At 50.8% G+C, this 18,706-nt stretch overlaps 1 protein-coding gene across 2 annotated transcripts in view; it reads left to right on the plus strand.

Moving 5' to 3' along the window:
* The window catches only part of dally (division abnormally delayed protein), a 396,480-nt gene that overhangs the window by 202,975 nt on the left and 174,799 nt on the right, over nt 1-18,706 (plus strand). For both annotated transcript variants that reach the window (XM_071670341.1, XM_071670342.1), the window contains one exon: nt 3,902-4,593. In XM_071670341.1, coding sequence (XP_071526442.1) covers nt 3,902-4,593 — 692 coding nt within the window. The remainder of the gene's footprint in view (nt 1-3,901; nt 4,594-18,706) is intronic.

The raw sequence follows: 18,706 nt of genomic DNA on the forward strand, positions 1-18,706 counted from the left end.
AGCGCCAGGGAGCGGGAGGAGGAAGGAACCAAATGTCACTGTGTTAATACTTCAGGAGGTTATGTTTGAAGGTGAACTGCAAGGGGACAGGTGGCTGGCACGCCCGGCCTGGGGCCACGGCTCATGGCCTCCGGCCGGCGCGCCGGACGGTTCATCCTCCCTGATGCAAGGGTTTGATCAGCAGAGAGAGAGAGAGAGAGAGAGAGAGAGAGAGAGAGAGAGAGAGAGAGAGAGAGAGAGAGAGAGAGCAGTAGTCAGGAAGAGGAGGTCTATTTTTATTGTTGTTTTAACGTCGTCAGGTATAGCAAGGGGACGTCCTTTGGAAGATGAGGGATGGGGGACGTCCTGTGGGAGATATGAGGGGTAGAGGACGTCCTGTGGGAGATGTGAGGGGTGGGGGACGTCCTGTGGGAGATGTGAGGGGTGGGGGACGTCCTGTGGGAGACGTGCGGGGTGGGGGGACGTCCTGTGGGAGATGTGAGGGGTGGAGGACGTCCTGTGGGAGATGTGAGGGGTGGGGGACGTTCTGTGGGAGATGTGAGGGGTGGGGGACGTCCTGTGGAAGATGTGCGGGGTGGGAGGACGTCCTGTGGGAGACGTAAGGGTCGAGGGACGTCCTGTGGGAGACGTGAGGGTTGAGGGACGTCCTGTGGGAGACATGAGAGGTATTGGTGAAGTCAGAAACACAGATAAGGTGGAGAGAGAGAGGCGGGTGAGGATTGTCGTGGACACGGGACGCAGCAGGAGGCTGGGGCCTGATACAAACATTACGGAGAAGAGGTGGTGTGCGGAGCTCCGGGGAGAGGCTGCAGGAGGGGAGATAGTTAGATTGATAGATCGGTGGATAGGTAGATGGGTACATAGATAGATAGGTGTTCGATAGATAGATAGGTGGGTAAATATGATTCTAGCTTCCGTAACGTGTAGCACATGACTACACTCCAGCAGAGCAGCACTTCCTGTGTAGTCATGCGAACTCACCTCACACATACAGCGTCAGCTGTGGCCGTATCCCACTCCAGATTTTATTCTAACTTTATGGAATCAGTGAATCTATACATGAGACCCAGTAGATCTATATAGGATCCTCCCGCGTGCCATGAGCGGCACTCAGCGCGGGGAAAGTTGGGATCCGACGGCGGGCGAACCAGAGGCAACAGGACATTGGAAATACTGGTGAAGTTAACCCCTGTTAACGGGAGCGTGAGCCCTCACCGTGAAATTAATCCCGGCCAATAGAATAGTGGCATTAAAGGTGACCTTATCCCCAGTGAATGTGGTCCCGTTATAAACGGTGAAATTGACTGACTGGCGGCCAGCCTTTATGAAATAGTTGTCATCAAACGGGCCCTGTGTGGCCGCCTTCCTACCACCCTCCCGCATCCCGAGTTCGAATCCCATCAGCACGACGGTACGACCCCCCATTACGACGATACGATCTCCCAGCACGGCAGTACGATCCCCCAGCACGACGGTACGATCCCCCAGCACGACGGTACGACCCCGGGTGTGACAACATGATCTGTGACCTAACCTTTCCCCTCCCAGTGCCAGCCGTGTAAGAAGGTTATCTTCACTCAGCCTTGACGAATGCAGAAAAAATTTGATTAAACTCAGCGTGTTAATAGACATTTAAACCCTGGCGCAACGCTTAGGCATTTAAATTTTGACACGTTGCTGCCATTTAAACCGACCGTGCACGTAATAATAACCCTTTGCATCATCATCATCACTTTCATTTTCCTCTTCCCTGCTCACAGAGTTTCAGTCTTCCTCTAATACTGTATTCAGAACCACTCCTCATGCTCTCGTGATGTTAGATTATAATTGTTGACCTTAATCATCGTCTGAACCCCGTCCTATCTCGTCTGTTTACTCTCGATGGCCAATGAAGGGGTTGGGCGACATGCTCTTGCCCTGGTTATCTACGGGGAACTGAGCCTCGCGGATATTTCTGTGGAGTAGTTAGTGTTGCGGGTGACATATGGCATCTGGTGAGCGCAGGGACCGTCCGTTGTTGTGATGCGGGTGAAGGGAAACCTGAGAACCTACAACGTACGCACGGGTCAGGCGGTAGTGAATATCCGTACGTTGTCGTACGTAGGGGGGCGCAGATAAGGGGCACACGTCGTTGCTTACGTCTGTCGCAACGACGTGTCGTGTTATGCTCGTGGGTCTGAGAAGAGAAGGCCGCAGCATCCACGGGGGTGGGGTGGGGGGGGGGGTCCCGCACTTGGAAAGTAGAATATTGTTGTGGTCCCGCGACGGGAGGCTGGAGAGGTCCCAGCACTGTCCCTGGGGGCTGGAGATGTCCCGCCGTCGCAGGAGGCTAGGGGGAGACCCCATCCAGGTCGCTGAAGACTGGAGAGGAAAGATGGCTGGGAGGATCTGGTTATGTTGTAGGTTAGGTTAAGGGAACCTCATGTGATGATGACCTGTCCAGATGACCTCATGTAGCTGGGTGCCGGTGGTGGCTGGTGGTGGTGGTGGAGGAGGAGCACGTGTGTTGTGGGTCGCACGACCGCTGCGAGGAACCGGTTCAGACACCTGCTGACTTGACTTACGCAGAGTGAGGGATTGTATGTGGAGAGGTATATGAGGGCAAGTGTCTAAAGTTAAGCAGGTCTGGTGTGTGTGTGTGTGTGTGTGTGTTCTGCCGGGCCCAGGTGTACTACAGTGTTATACTCCATACGTAAAGTTCATCCCTCCCTCTTGATCACGACGGTACGACCCTTACGTGCGATGCCCTGGCGTTTGTTCCAACGTTCATGGGTCAGGTCGAAGGCCAGGCTGGTGCTTCTGAAGGATCGCACGGCTTACTCGGAGAGGTGGACTGGTCACGGACGCCTCAGTAGAGGTCAGGGTGATGGGTCGTATCACTGGTGGTCATGTTGTTGGGGGGAGGGGGGCTGGGAGGCCTGGCTACGAGCGAGGCTAGACCAGGTGGGTGTACTCCTGCTGGTGGTGGGTGGTGGTGGCGGTGGTGGGTCGCAAAAACTTGAAGGGTCGAGTGTCGTCAGTCAGTCATGCCAATACTCTCTGGCTGGCCAGGTTGACGACCCGATTGTGATGACCGTTTGTGTGTGTGTGTTACGTGGAGGGAGTTTGACACCCTGTGTTGCCCCGTATCGTCACCTCCAGACACACACACACACACACACACACACACACACACACACACACACACACACACACACACACACACACACACCAGCCTAAGCCAGGTTCCCTTTTATCGACCTGCCCCGTGGATGGTTGAACACATGGGTTTAGGCCGTCTGCCGCTCCCAGGATTCGAACCCGGTTGGCCACATTACTGCTTGTTGCCGATGTTGTTAGATTTTACAGTGATTCTGTGAGAATGATAGACTCCAGCTGTATGTGGACCAGCCCTCTGCCTCCAGGGTAAGGTAGGTAGACTGGCCAGTCTTTCCGTAAGTAGAGTTCAGTGTTTACGGGAAGATGTGATGATACGGGAAGCACAGTGAGCCGATGCGCACGTGTGAAGGTAAGGTAGGTAGGTAGGTCTTCACTGTTGTAAGTAAGGTGTTGCTAGCTGGCCATCTTGATCGCCAGGGAAGGTAGATAAAGGAAGCCTTTATGACGGTCCCGCACAGTGACACACCAATACACAACGAGTCGTTCACTAATTCTGGTGTTACGTTCGTTAATGACCCACTGATGACAGTCCAGGGATGACGTACCCACTGCCGCCGTCCCTCCAGTACGACGGTATTGTGGAAGAACATCTAACGTGTGACGTCATCCGGATTTACTGAGTGAATTATGTACATTGTGCTGGAGATTGTGTGGTGGTGTTGGTATTAGCGTTGCTGAGGTTGTTGTAGGTGTGGTGGAGATTAATGTGGTGATGTTAACATCATTGTTGTGGTTGTTGCAGGTGTGGTGGAGAGCGCCCTCGCCAACAGCGAACACCGAGCACTGAAGGTGTTCCAAGCGACCTACCCGCGCCTGGCCCCCGCCGCCCGCCAGGTCCTCCACGACTTATACGCATCCCTGAGGATCGCCCTCACCGACCCGGACGACAGGGCGCTGGAACACGCCCTGGGTAACTTTTGGGACGACCTCTTCCCCCCCGTCTACCACAGCGTCCTCCACTCGCGGCTTCCGCCCTTCTCCAGGCGGTACACGGAGTGCCTGCGGGACGCCCAGCGTGTGGTGCAGCCCTGGGGCATCATCCCTACGCTGGTCGGGGAGCCGCTCCTGCGAGGCCTCCACTCGGCGCGCCTCCTCCTCCACTCCCTGGACGTCGGGGCGCAGGTGGTGGAGGCGGCGCGCAACATACCCGTGCCTGCCGAGTGTGGCGATGCGGCCGCGCGTTTACAGTTCTGCGGGGCGTGTCACGGTGCCCTGACCCCGCCTTGCTCCGGCATGTGCCTGAACGTGGCCCGAGGGTGCCTGGCGCCCCTGGCCGAAGTGGACGGCGCCTGGGCCGACCTAGTGGGCGCCGTGGGTCGCATCCAGGAGTCGCTGCAGACGGTGAGGCTGGCCCACCTGCTGCATGACCTGCCAGACAAGCTGTCCGAAGCCGTCATGGTGGCCCTAGAGCGAGGACCGCAACTACAAAAAAAGGTGAGAAAGTCTTCCGTACCCCGTTTTCTTTTTCTTTGCCCTGCCCTCCTGTGGCGCTTCTGGAACTTCGAGGCTGCGCTTCACATAGGAGCAGGGAAATATTGGACTGTTAGAGAGAGAGAGAGAGAGAGAGAGAGAGAGAGAGAGAGAGAGAGAGAGAGAGAGAGAGAGCATTTGTGGTGAGTCAAGCAAGGTTTTTTCAGTTTTTCTCGACACATAAAACAGGGAACGTCGTCTCAAACGACCATACATGTCCTCTCTCTCTCTCTCTCTCTCTCTCTCTCTCTCTCTCTCTCTCTCTCTCTCTCTCTCTCTCTCTCTCTGATGAAAATGCTTTCTCTGTAAGTAATTACCTGCCGCTGCATTGTATGGTCACCAGTAGGATAAGTGGATGTTTTTTAATTATAGAGAATTTAAAAGAATTTTACGAACGACACCGAGGGATTGAGACATTTGTACTTAAGAAAAATGTATGAAATCGTTAAGTATATTGTCTAGTAAGTAGTTAGAGACGTTCGGTGATGGTGCATGGCAGGACACTGAAGAAAACGTATCACGGTCAAAGAAGTTCATAATATGGAAGAAAAAGAGTAAATAGATATTGGGTCATCCCTTGGCCAGTGTGGGAGAGGCAGTAAAACCACAGATGGAGTCAGCAGGAGAGGTGAAGAAACTCGAGTGTTCTGCCGAGTGGGAGAAAATGGTGTGAGGGTCGCCGACTGATGCATAAAGAACGGTTCCGGGTAGACTTCAAGCCTGACAGTGTGCGTGACGGCACGTAATAACAGTGTGGTGAAACAAGCGGCACGTGCGGTGAGCAACACGCGCCAGCCTCTTGTGGCGAAATCTCGAAGTAGGTAGTTGTAGGTAGAACGTGTGGGTAGGTAGGTACGTACTTACAGTTTATCTACCGGTTTATATGATCGCGTTATGCGCGTGTCGTGGCCCCCTGCCACACAGGAGACAGACGACACACCGGGAAGACAGATAACAGGAGGTCGTGATTGAGGGCTACTCTGGATAAGTCGGAGATAAGGACGCAGCATTGAGAAGGACCCTCCTCCCTCCGGCAACGCCAGAGAGAGGGACAGAAACTGGATGTCATGAAATGGAACACTTGAGCTACCGCCTGTGCTCATTATGATCTACACTGCGGCTATACTGGCACAACGTTACACTGTGCTGTGAGGTCAGTGTAGGCTGGAGGGTGACGTACATGGGTACATCTCGTCACTATCATCATCATTTGACAAACGCCCGAACTGAGCTCTCGTCCGTCCGGGTCGTGAAGAAAGGGAGGGAGGGGCTAGTGCCCCTTGGGATGTGCTTTGGTGACGTCATTAGCGGGGAGAGGTGAGAGCTGATGGGGGGTAGGCCGGGTGTTGGGTGGGGAGGGGAGGAGAGAAACAATAGCCATTATCACCTGGAGCTGCTGGAGATCCCACACCTCTCCTCTCCTCTCCTCTCACTCTCCCTCGCTCCCTCTCTCCTGGCTCCAGGGACATTTTGTAATTACACTCTCTTAGGTACTCTACTTTATTCTCTCTCTCTCTCTCTCTCTCTCTCTCTCTCTCTCTCTCTCTCTCTCTCTCTCTCTCTCTCTTACACACACATGTTTTGCATATAACATAGCAGAAGGCGGAATGGTCATATCTGAAGCCACGGGGAAAACATTTGGGGGAAAGACAGGACGTGATACACGGCCGGGGCGACACACAGCCCGCCCGACTGTGCCGAACATTGTGAGCAACTAAATCATGGAGTAAAATCAACATTATTGACGATTTGTTTATTCCCTTCTGGGAACGACGCAGAGAATGAGGCAGACGTGGAAGACTCCGAGTCATTATCATCATCCTAAACGAGGAAATTAATTGTATCACGTTGATAGATAGTCATATCATCAGACCAGGTGATGATGAGTCACATCATAATGAGGACTCACACATCGGGAGACGAAGGTGATGCTGAGAATGGTCATTGTGCACATAAGAAACAAAGTTGAATCTTGCTGCCTCGTGTGGCCACCGATCATTCAAGTGGAAACGAATAAACTAGACAGAGTTCAGAAGATTTTGACGAGTATGATCGAGGGAATGAATCCCGTGAGCATTTTGAGCGTTGAGAGAAACTCAGAATATCTGCAGCTCAGAAAGAATTAGAGAATGATAACTTCATGAAATGTGCCTGACTTTAAGATAATGGCTCGAGCAGAAAATACTCTGAACAAAATATATATAATTTTTTGAAGTCTGGTGTGATAATGTCTTGGCATATACCAGAGGATTATTAACCGAAGTATACGAGAACTTTGATCAGAAAAAGACGGAAAGATTACCTGAAAAAATATCACGCGTGGACCGACCAGAGCAACATTTAAAAGAGAACTTGATGTATGGTTGAAGACAGTCCCAGATGAACCAGGAACTGATGATGATGTGATGTGAGGTGCGAGCTGCGGTATCGTTCGTCAGGCAACACGTGCGGTGAGCGCTACGGTCTAGTCTTGTCTCGTGGCAGAGGGAGGTGCGGGCGAACCCATTTCTGGTAGAGTCGCACCGTTACCCATGTTTACCAGAATACCCAAAGACCTTCCAGGACCGAACACCGTGGTAGCGCTGACACCTACACCCGCAGACATCCTCCCCTACACCCGCTGACATCCTCCCCTACACCTGCTGACACAGTAGTGCCAGGCGACGTCTCTGCCACGTAAGAGGATAAGATACGGAACAGGTCCCAGCACGTTTCCCTGAGGGACAGAGTCAGTGTATCTGACGAGGTACATGTCAGGAAGCTGTGGATTTATCAACCCATTTTTATTAGTTATTCCCCAGTGCTGGCACTCTCGGCAGGCCCTCTATCATCATCATCATCATCTCGCCTTGTTAGAATCGTTTGCCAAGCTTCCGTAATTTAGTAGTTTGGTTGTTAGCAAGTGGCCTCCAGTGTGTTCGGTCATGATCACGGACAGTTTAGCTCATCTTGCTCGGCCGACGTTGCCCTGGCCGCTGTAAATCACGCGGGTGATTGAAGCCAGTTTTCTTCTTAAAGGTTTCCCCGAGTCATGAATTATGAGACGTTAACATGGTTGGTCGATAGCTCTTTGGAGGCGGTGTGCCTCCGCCGTGAAGGACTGGCAATTGTGGACGATTTTTTTGTGGTTTCATTTCTCCCTGAGTGACTGGCTCTTTTGGACGATGTTTTAAAAAGCTGTGCGACAGAACACGAAGGCAGGCTAGTTATTAATTTCTCATCATGACATCGTGGTATAGTGTGGAAGCTAGATATGTTATCATAAGGATCGCGGCTGAGGAAACACGTTCTTAGCGACCCTCTGCACAAGGAACACTTCAGCAGCTGGAGGCGAACACTTTCAGCGAACTTCTTCAAAAAAGAAGGTTACAGCGACTGAAGGCAAACACTTTCAGCGAACCTTTCCACGAACGAACATTTAAGATCATACATCTTTCAAGTAATTATTTGCACACTTAATGCTGTCGTGGTTCCTCGTCAGTGTTTTGCTGCGTTTGAGCGTGCGTAGTGAGAGCAGTGCGGCGTGTGTTGTGAGTCTGATATTGTGATCTTGTCAACAAAAGTATTTTGTCACACACGGATGGTTCTCCTCCACTGGTCCTCGGTGACTTTGGTACGAGACTCTTTTTTTTTTCTGTCGTTTTTCTTGTCAGTCATTATTTTGGGAGGGATGAGAAATCTGTGAGTGTCTGAGGATTTACACAACTCGAATTCTTTTCCAGTGAGGGATCTTTGTGTGCGCTCTCGTGTGGACACACTCATCTACCATCAACTGTGTGTCTGGTGTGTGTCATGTCCTGTGGTCATCTACCATCAACTGTGTGTCTGGTGTGTGTCATGTCCTGTGGTCATCTACCATCAACTGTGTGTCTGGTGTGTGTCATGTCCTGTGGTCATCTACCATCAACTGTGTGTCTGGTGTGTGAGTCATGTCCTGTGGTCATCTCGGCCAGACATTCTTTGTTGTCCCTGATACTCAGAAACAGTTGCCAGAGTTCATCGTTACCCCCCAAGTGTGTCCCTATGTAGGCCAGAGTGAATGTGCTCAGTTTTCTACCACGTTGGCAGGTTAGTGTGGTGGTGTGTGGTCAGGCGTGCGTACCGTCTTGGCTGTGGATCGTCACGATGATTGTCTGAAGATGTTGCTTATACTCTTTATATAGCAGCTGGCTTGGTCTTGGCAGAATGTGCCTCAGTCAGTCAAGCGCCGTCACGAATGTCTTAAAAACGGTGTCAGAAAATAAAGAAGGAAGATATTAATCATGAGTTCGGATATGTTTTTAGACCCGGCTTACGGTAGGAAAGGCTGTATGAAGACAGGAAAAGATGAAGGGGAAAAAAAATATTGGCAGCTTCTCTATAATGAATGATGACGTTGTCTCGTGTTTGTCTTTTGCTGTATGTTGTTGGTTGTGGTTGGTACTGCCCTCATATGCTGCCTCGCTGCGAACACGTCTTCCAGCTTCAAGACTTCCATTATGTAAGGCTCGTCATCTGAGGTTATTCCAGGCTACCCTTCCTCCCGTTGTTGTATTTTCTTTCCCATCTTCCGGTTATACTCGTGGGTCACTAAGTCTTTTCTCACTACGTTAATGGAGGGTCTTGGCTGCTGCTGTGTTGTGAATAAGTCGTGAAAGTATACAGAGTCCATCAGTGGTGTTTCCTGCTCTGTTACTCGTGCAGGAATTATATTGTGAAGCCCTTACTCTATTGACCTCGTGATATTTAATGAATGTTGTTCCGTAAAATTTAACGCACTGCACCACTCCATTCCTGTCCCCTTTGTTACATTCCATGTCCCCATGTTCATAAACAATGTTCATAAACTCGTACCTCTGACATTTTCTCCTCGTTTCTGTGGTAAATGTATTATACAGGTGAGACCCACAGGTGAGACCCTCCATACATCCAGCCTTCTTTTCAGTTGCGTCAGCAGTTATGATCATCTTGCAGCCACTAGAATGTTCATGATTAACTAACCAGATTACTCGGAGTGGCACATACTTCATTCCCGGACCATCCAGGCCTGTGGCCCATAGTCACGTTCCAGACCATCCAGGCCTGTGGTATATACCTTCCTTCCAGACCATCCAGGCCTGTGGCACGTATTCTCGTGCCAGACCATACATCCCCATGGTATATACCTTCGTTCCATACCATCTGTGGCACATACCTACCTTCCAGACCGTCCAGGACTGTGGCACAAACCTTCATTCCAGATCCTCGCACATACTGCCTGGAATACACCACCTGACCTCATGTCTCAACGCCTTTTGGTACCTGGGTCTCGCCAGTGTTGTCTCCCGTCTCGCCTTCTCTATCGCTCTAGAAACTTCCTCCTCCTACGTCTTCCACGACCTACGTTTCCAGGATCCAGAGAGCGTCCCCACCAGACGTGAAGAATCGTCCTCCTCAGTACAGTTGACTTCCAGTACATTTACGTTGTGTCGTCCACATCTCTTACACACACACACACACGAGTCTACGACCACGCCGCCATCCACGTTCCCCCAACTTGACCTTCATTTCTTTATTTCTTGTTATTATATTTTATTGATCAATTGTTGCTGATACAATCTTTAATTTGCTGTGTAATTCAACTTTTCACTTTGTTTCGGTTCTTGTCATCGTCCTGTAGTAATGCTCTCAAATGTTGCTGTATTTTCCCTTCCCTCACATCTTACTCAGCTTCATTTCTAGCCGCCGTTGCAACATGGCTTGATTCGCCCTCTACTTGTTTTGTCATGGTCTTTCCCACACGCCCATTGTCTTATATATGTATCATCCTGGTCGTGTCATCCTCCGCCTGCGCTGACGTAGCCCGTGTTCGCTATACTCCATTTGTTCCCGCTTCTTAGTCACTGCCTCAGGAAGGAAGATGTTCGAAGCCGGCACTTGTTCTTTCCGTATTGACCCCTGCATACCTTGCTTCCTGACCCGTTTGACCCCTCGCGTCGGGTCGTAACCTTCCCTCTCCACCCACGCCTGTCGCAGTTGACCCCTGGGACTCGGCCAGGGGACTGACTGCACATCGCCAGCGGTGTTGTTCGCTGGGATTCCAGAGTCGCTCAGGTTACCGCCAGCCAGCCAGCCAGCGCCTCGAGTTCTCTCGTCCACCCTCACCCAGAGTGCCGGCGCCTCTCGTCGGAGGACGGTGTAAGGAACTCATTCTTTTATTTTTCTCCCAACAATTTGGGAAACTGATAGCTTTTTTTTCATGTCGTAAAAACCCCGATTACACTAAAGGAAATGACTCTTGCTTTCTTCTGAACCCCGCCCGGCCCGGGGTGGTGGGGGGGAGGGTTCAGGTGTAGTTTGTGGGGTGACGCCCTTCCTGTGGCCTTGGCACGGGCGTGTGTGACGAGAGTTATGTTAACGGCACCTCCGCTGCTCCTCTCCAGCACAGGTCGTCCAGTGGGTTTAGTGTTGCTGGTGTGTGATCATTGAGCACCCCAGGTGTGCTCGTGACCCAACACCTGCAGCGGTGTAGGTGGACGCCTCTGTATGTTCACGTCCGGGTATTGACGTGTGTTCGAGGAGCAGGATGATGAATTCTCACCCTTGACCTGAGGTAGACCTTGAACATCGAGCCAGTACGCTGGATGGGTGGGGTGGCCCCTGCCCGCTGTCGATGTGTGTGGAATTTTGTGTTGGAGTGACGGGGCGTTACCTGCCCCCCACCCACGATCCTCCACACCTGGTGTAGTAGTGACAGGTAACGTTGCCTCTCCCTCCCTCTCCCACGAACCCTCCACACAGTGTAAATCCTTTTATTCATCCAAGCAGGCGCGACACACTGCTCAGTAGGACATCTGCATATTGTTTCATTCGTTAGGTGTCCTGGTGTTGGTGTGTTGTGTTGTGGAGGTGGGGATGGCACCAGATGGTGTTTGTTCTTCGTGAAAGGTTTGCGTGGAAGGTTGTTCTCGTGGTGCAGAGAGTGGAGATCCCACGGCCGTTGTCAGTGGTGCTATGTGGGTAATGTTCTTGAAGAACACAGAGGCTGGGGAGAACAGTTTGCTCTGCCCTGGCTGATGATCCAATTCCCTTCGTCTAACGTGATTTGTGGTTAAAAGTTGAGACTAAATGAGAGGATTTATAAAGTCTTTCCGTGTGGTCACTTGCTGCCAGACGCTGGGTAAAGAAATATAAAAGAAGAAATTAAAGTTATGTTTTGGAAATTAGATTCTTGCGGGAGTTGCTGCGGGCGAGGAGGATGAGTGCGTACATCACCACAGTCGGATAACTCCCTCAAAATTGGCCGGTTAAAAACAAGAACAAGGGAGAGAGAGAGAGAGAGAGAGAGAGAGAGAGAGAGAGAGAGAGAGAGAGAGAGAGAGAGAGAGAGAGAGAGGAATCCAGAATTTAGGAAGCGATGTTCAGCGAGCCTGAGTGGTCTTGCTGGGTAGTTTATGTGCGACACTCACATGGGAGGGACGCGGCTCTGCCCCACCACCGACCGGAACCTACCTCGTCTGCAGCATTCTGGGAAGGCCGAGGGGGGACAGGATCATCCTGCAGGACTAGCGGACCATCCTGCAGGATGGTTCGCCCTCACCTGCAGGACGTCTGGGGGTGGGGGTTGGACACGGGTGACGGGTCCCACGGAAGAAATAGACCCCCATTCCCCCTTCCTTCCCTCACAGGAAGGGTTTCGACGGGAGACAGAACTGTAGACGGGTTGATGGACGGGACGGCAGAGGTTGGTTGAGGGAGTGTAGGGGACCGGACAGAGGGCAGGGGGCTGGACAGACATATGGCAGCAGGATAGAGGTCGTGTGGTAGTGGTGTGTGTGCCTGAAGCGTGAGGCACACACAGGGAGGGAGGGCAGCCACAGAAAATGGCTGGTGCCTCCCGTGGTTACTGGACGGGATGGCCGGGGATCCTGGGCTCCTGCATACTGCCACTGTGAGGCAAGCATGATGGCAGGGACTGCCTCTCCCACTGTGAGGCAAGCATGATGATGGCAGGAACTGCCTCTCTCTCTCTCTCTCTCTCTCTCTCTCTCTCTCTCTCTCTCTCTCTCTCTCTCTCTCTCTCTCTCTCTCTCTCTCTCTCTCTCTCTCTCTCTCTTCTTCACGGAGAAGTAAGTATGCCAAGGAAGTGTCTGTGTTATCGTGAGAGAAGGATGTCAGGAAGTGTCCCAGCTATCGTGAAGGAAGGCTGGGGAAGGAAGGCGCAGTCTTGATGGAGGCGGGAGGCGAGGGACAAAGGCTTGCTGTAATTTTGTCTGAGCGGAACCTGGAGAACTGGACTACCTCACTATATAGATATATGTCTGATGCATAGGTGTGTGTGTGTGTGTGTGTGTGTGTGTGTGTGTGTGTGTATGTGTGTGTGTGTGTGTGTGATGTGCTTGATCGTAGGATCCAGTGAAGAGTAGGGAACCGGTGTGTGGTACAGGGGAAGACTGAAGACCAGGTGAAATGAGAGTTGTTTCCCCTTCTCCCTGCCCTCCCCTGGGCCTGGTAAACCCCCTCCCTCTCCCCCTCTCGCTCTTTTCTTCCCCCCTGACGGGACCGTTGCCTGAGGGAGGGTGTGGGATAACGTGTGGCCACGATGGTCGAGTTGGAGGAGCGTACGATGATGATGATGATGATGATGATGGTGGTGTATAACCAGTCCAGGACAACCTGCTGTGGGGGGTATCTCTCTCTCTCTCTCTCTCTCTCTCTCTCTCTCTCTCTCTCTCTCTCTCTCTCTCTCTCTCTCTCTCTCTCTCTCTCTCTCTCTCTCTCTCTCTCGAACAGTTGAGAAAATGCACAGCACAGTTGAGACAACGTAGGCCCCCTCGTATTGAAAGTCAGTAGGACAAAGGAGGGAAGAGGATATATATTAATTATATATATATATATATATATATATATATATATATATATATATATATATATATATATATATATATATATATATATATATATATAACGTGTGATGTCTGAGAAACCTAATCAAAGAAGGTGTTATGAATGAGTTCACTAATCGCATAACAACAGTTGTAATCATTATGCGTGAAACTTGGCTGAACGAGAAGGTGAAAGATGAAGCAAAGTTGGAACAGTTTGGAGACATTTATGGCACATGAGGCAGAGTTGAGCGGGGCGATGTAGCATCGTATGTCCATAGTAACGGTGGGATGAAGCCAGATCATGAGTCATCATGACGTAGTGTGAAGTGAGCGACCATAAAGATAACAATCCTAGTGTCATACTGGACCACTGATCACATTAGTATGTAACTTTAAAGAACTGTAAACAAAGGTGGAAGATACAGTGAAGGGAACGGAGACGCGAACCTAGAGCGTTGGTTGTATGGTCTCGTGATGTTGATTTCCATTTCACTGGATATCAGGAAAAGGACCAGAGTGAGGAGGAAGATGTAATTACACAGAGAAAACGAAAAAAAAATGGATCAGCAGATGAAAAGCGAACAGTTGCAGAGGCTTGGTGATGCTGATGTGTCGTCAGCCAGGGACCTACAAGAGGGAACACCACGATAGATCTTGTCTTTACATAACACAGTTTTAGCACAGACCAAAACATGGATGATACAGACCTATCAGACGACGGTATCAGGAAGGACCACAACGTCCGGTGTGAAAATAGACGAAGGTGTGCGTTATACAAGCCTCGAGGAGGGCATGTGAGTGATGATGTGAGTCTTCCACGAGTGAGAACAGAGCTGAGGACCTGGAGGTGGGCGATGATCACAAGATAAGGAATTCCCATACAGGACAACTCACTGGACTTGGTCTTCATAACTATATTCTCCTGCGGTGAACGCTACGCGCCAGCCCTGCTCTCTCTCTCTCTCTCTCTCTCTCTCTCTCTCTCTCTCTCTCTCTCTCTCTCTCTCTCTCTCTCTCTCTCTCTCTCTCTCTCTCTCTCAGTGAAGGGGATGTCGTTATATAGGTTAGGATGAGATATGAAACGAATGTCTGAATTATGATAATCAGACGAAGATGTTGGTACTGAGTCGGTCAGGGTGGAGGATGACCTCATGAGTGGTGGAGAAGGTGGAGGATGACCTCATGAATGGTGGAGAAGGTGGAGGATGACCTGACAAGTGTTGGAGCTTGACCTGGTGTGTTGGAGACACTACTCTCGTAATTCAGATGAGGTCAGTGGTCAGCTGGAGCACATCTGGGTGACGACCGCCCCTGGGAAGGGCTCCCCAGGATCCTACGTCGAGACAAAAGAGTAAACACATCATGATGGTGACACATGACGTACGTCGGGATGGCTGATGGTGATGCCATATCCGCCCCCGTTACGGACACATGAGACGGTGCAAAACGGTCCCAGTGACGTCAGGAGGGTCAGCTGGTGGCCTGCCAGTACTGTGGCTGAGTCAGGCTTCCCGAGCGAGGCACGACCCTCCCACACATGTACTGTAATTATAGCCATGACGTTGTTGTGTGCACATACTGACACCAAACCTTTCTTGAAAGTTAAGGTCATTCCTGGAGCTGCCAGGTGTGTGTGTGTGTGTGTGTGTGTGTGTGTGTGTGTGTGTGTGTGTCTTGGCAGAACTGCTCCTCGACCATATCCTGTGTCCCGTACACGATTTAGTCCAGTTCTGGTGACTGACAGTGGCTGTGGGAATTCCCACTTCTGGTGACAGTGGCTGTGAGAATTCCCACTGCTGGTGGCGGTGGGAATTCCTAGTTCTGGTGACAGTGGCCATTGTTTGTTCTGGAGACACTGGTACTGGTACTTGCTGATCCTGGTTACAGGGAGGGTAGAGGGTAGAGGTTCCTTCCTTAAGAAGGAATTAGTCACCCTCGAGGATCTAACCCCACGTAAGAGAGCGGCTCTGGTGGCTCCTTCCTCTATACTTGCCCCATAGCTTGGATGCGTCATGTTATCTATAGCGACGTGGTCTCTCGCTGCCGTGCATCATCAGCTGATGAGTCCTTTAGCATCATGTTTCTTGTGGGCAGTGCTGGTCATACACCATGGCACGGGTCAGGCACTCGTCCCTCACCCGGCACTTAACATGGGAGGGGCACGTCCGTGGCTGCTGCTTTCTCTGTCCGTGGCACTGACGTCACACATCGCCTCTGGTCTGTCCGTGCCGCTGACGTCACACATCACCTCTGGTCTGTCCGTGCCGCTGACGTAACACATCACCTCTGGTCCGTCCGTATGTCCGTGGCACTGACGTCACACATCGCCTCTGGTCCGTCATTAATTGGTGTTTGCGAGTCTTGCTTCATCTCGTCATCAGCTTGCAATTCTACAATTTTTTATCATTTTTGAGTTACATGTGTTATGGAAGGTATTAGGAAGGGTGATGCGAGTTGATTACATTATTGAATCATGTAATTACTTTTTTTAATGTAATAATACGTGGTGATGCTGCCCACGTGTCTTTGTTTACTGCGGGATTGTTATCTGTATTGTTATTATTTGATGTTGGGATTTACTTGTTTATGTATTTATTTATTAATTTGTTCATTTATTGACATTTTCAGGTAAGTGTGGTGTGGGCTCTGCAGGAAAGCGTGTGGAAGGAGGTGAGTTATATTCCTTTGGTTGCGGTGGAGGGAAGCAGAGCAGGAAGGAGGGAGGGAGGGAAGTGCTGGTGGATTGAAGGGAGGGTAGGGGTAATGAGTGAAGGACTTGGATGGCGACACTGAGAAGGGGACCATTATGGGACCTGGGGTGGGGTCGGGAGGGAAGGTTGCGCTCACAGTCAACAACGGACCAACCTCCCTCCCCCCTCCCTCCCTCCCTCCTTCCCTCCCTCCCTCCCTCCCTACCACTTAGGACATCGTTTCCCCCCCCCCCTCCTCCTCCTCCTCGCTTAGGAAACACATCGCTGGGAGACATACAAGTCTTGCAACGCGTGGAAATGGGTTGCCAGTCGGGAAGTGACGTGTGTGCGAGATACCCCCAGCCCGTTTTTTGTGCCTTCGTTAGTGAGGGTTGGTGGTGGTTCAGACCAGCATGGATTGTTGAAGGCTTTGGGTGTTCAGTTGGCCTCGTTTTCCCTCCACTTCTTTTTTCTTGTTTGATTTGTTGTTCTGTGTGTTACTATGACGGAGTGGCCTGGGTTTGCTGGTCAGGGAGAGTGGCTGGGGTGTATTTATGTGATGGTAATATTAGTTTTTTTCTTGTAATGGTTTATGGTTGAGGCACTTGCTTCCTTCCTTCCCTCTTGGTCAAGGTTTTTATGTAAGCTTGGATGAATAGTTTTTTTTTTATGTTCTTATTTCCTCGAGCGCGTCGGTACGACTCCTGAGCGCGACAGGCACGACCCTTGAGCGCGACGGTACGACCCTGGGTATATAATAGGGTAGGCCATCCTACCCTGTGATCGTACCGTTATACCCACTGGGGTACATTTAGGCGCCCCTGTACGTTGTGCTGAGGGAGGTTTGTTCAATCGTGGACACTGGCTTAGTTTGGCTCTTAACTGGTACCTGCAGGGACAGTGTATGAACTGACACAGCTGCCCGGACACATGGAAACTGGTGACCAGGGGGCGCTGGGATCGCCCACATTTCTGAAGGAGGACAGGTTTACCATTGCAGTCACGAAGGACCGTGATACTGTATTAATGGCCACCCAATTAGACGCCTACACAAGGAAGAGCTTGTTAAACTCCCAGTTACATGAGGATGTGGTGAAGGAGATCAACAGTAAAAGCTCTCCACCTTACTTGGCTCAGTAGCTCGTTCAAGATCGCTAACATCATCGGCATGGTGTGGTTACGTTAGGTCACTGTGCCCTCCCGCGAGCTGTGTTGTCCTGTGGGCTACAGTATGAACGGACTACAAATACAGAGCCACACTGACAGACATGCCGAGAGATACATGGGTACAGAAAAGAAAGGAGACTACATAGACAGACTGACTGTCTGGTCGTGAATAAAAGGCGTAGAGACAGAGGCATGAGTGCAGCTGTCAGCACCACACACACAGACAGACAGACATATGCGTGGAATAAACAGCCAGGGATACCGTCAGACAAGGCACTGAGGGATAGACACATTAGAAGATAAGTGGAGTCTTAGAGGCGCGTTTTGACAGAGAGAGATGAAGACAGTAAGCCAGACAGACGGCAAGACAAGCAAAAAGACAGACGAGAGCGGTTGAAGGACAAGATAAACACGAGGGCAGCGGCACGGCTGAGAAAAGCATTTACACTACACGAAGAGGAAACGCGTCGGCTTCCTGACCTCCCTGGGGAATGATCTGTCATGTCGCTGGAAATGCCTGTGTCGAGTGGAAATATGTACGTCAGGTGGAAATGTGGATGTCATACTTTGGTGATGTATAGAGCCCGCGGGGCCGCCTCGCTCATACCTGCTGTACCGTCTTCCCTGCTGGGGTTCGTGGTGCACGGCTGCTTCCCCGTCTCTTGCAGGCTCTCAACCTTCAGTGTTGTGGTCGTGTTAAGGAAGCGCCTTCTCTGGGGTTAACATGTAACTTACAGATAGTCTATGAATAGTGTCAGTGGTCTGTACACGTAACTTTTGTCTTCTGGTGTATCGACTTGGTTAAGTTTGTACATAAATCTCTTGATCACCGAGTTGAAGCCAAAGGCTCTGAGTTGAAGCCAAAGTCTCTTTGAGTGGAAGCCGAAGGCATTGAATTTAAGCCAAAGGCTCTCGAGTTGAAGCCAAAGGCTCTCGAGTTGAAGCCAAAGGCTCTCGAGTTGAAGCCAAAGGCTCTTGAGTTGAAGCCAAAGGCTCTTGAGTTGAAGCCGATGGTGCTGAATTGAAGTTAAAGACTCATGTTGAAGCGAAAGCTTCGTCATACTGTTTTCTTTTGTACTTGCGGAGTTGAATTCATCTTCCAGCGCTATATTATTATGGGCGACATACACAGATTATGATGATAATTCCTGTGTCGTGCGTTTACTGGAAATTAAGAAATTAAAGATGGTGTGAGAGTGAGATCGTTAGGTGAGGAGAGTGGTGTGGGAAGCGGTGTGTGTGTGTGTGTGGCAGGAACAGAGCCAGTCTTCACCAACCACCTCACGGACTCGACCGGCCTTTTTTAATCGCTGAATTCTTTTACATTTGGTGTGGAGTGGGAGGTTTGCTCGGGCCGAGGAGTCTCTTGTAAGC

Source organism: Panulirus ornatus, chromosome 15 (assembly GCF_036320965.1).
Source record: "Panulirus ornatus isolate Po-2019 chromosome 15, ASM3632096v1, whole genome shotgun sequence".
Classification (NCBI taxonomy): Eukaryota; Metazoa; Arthropoda; class Malacostraca; order Decapoda; family Palinuridae; genus Panulirus; species Panulirus ornatus.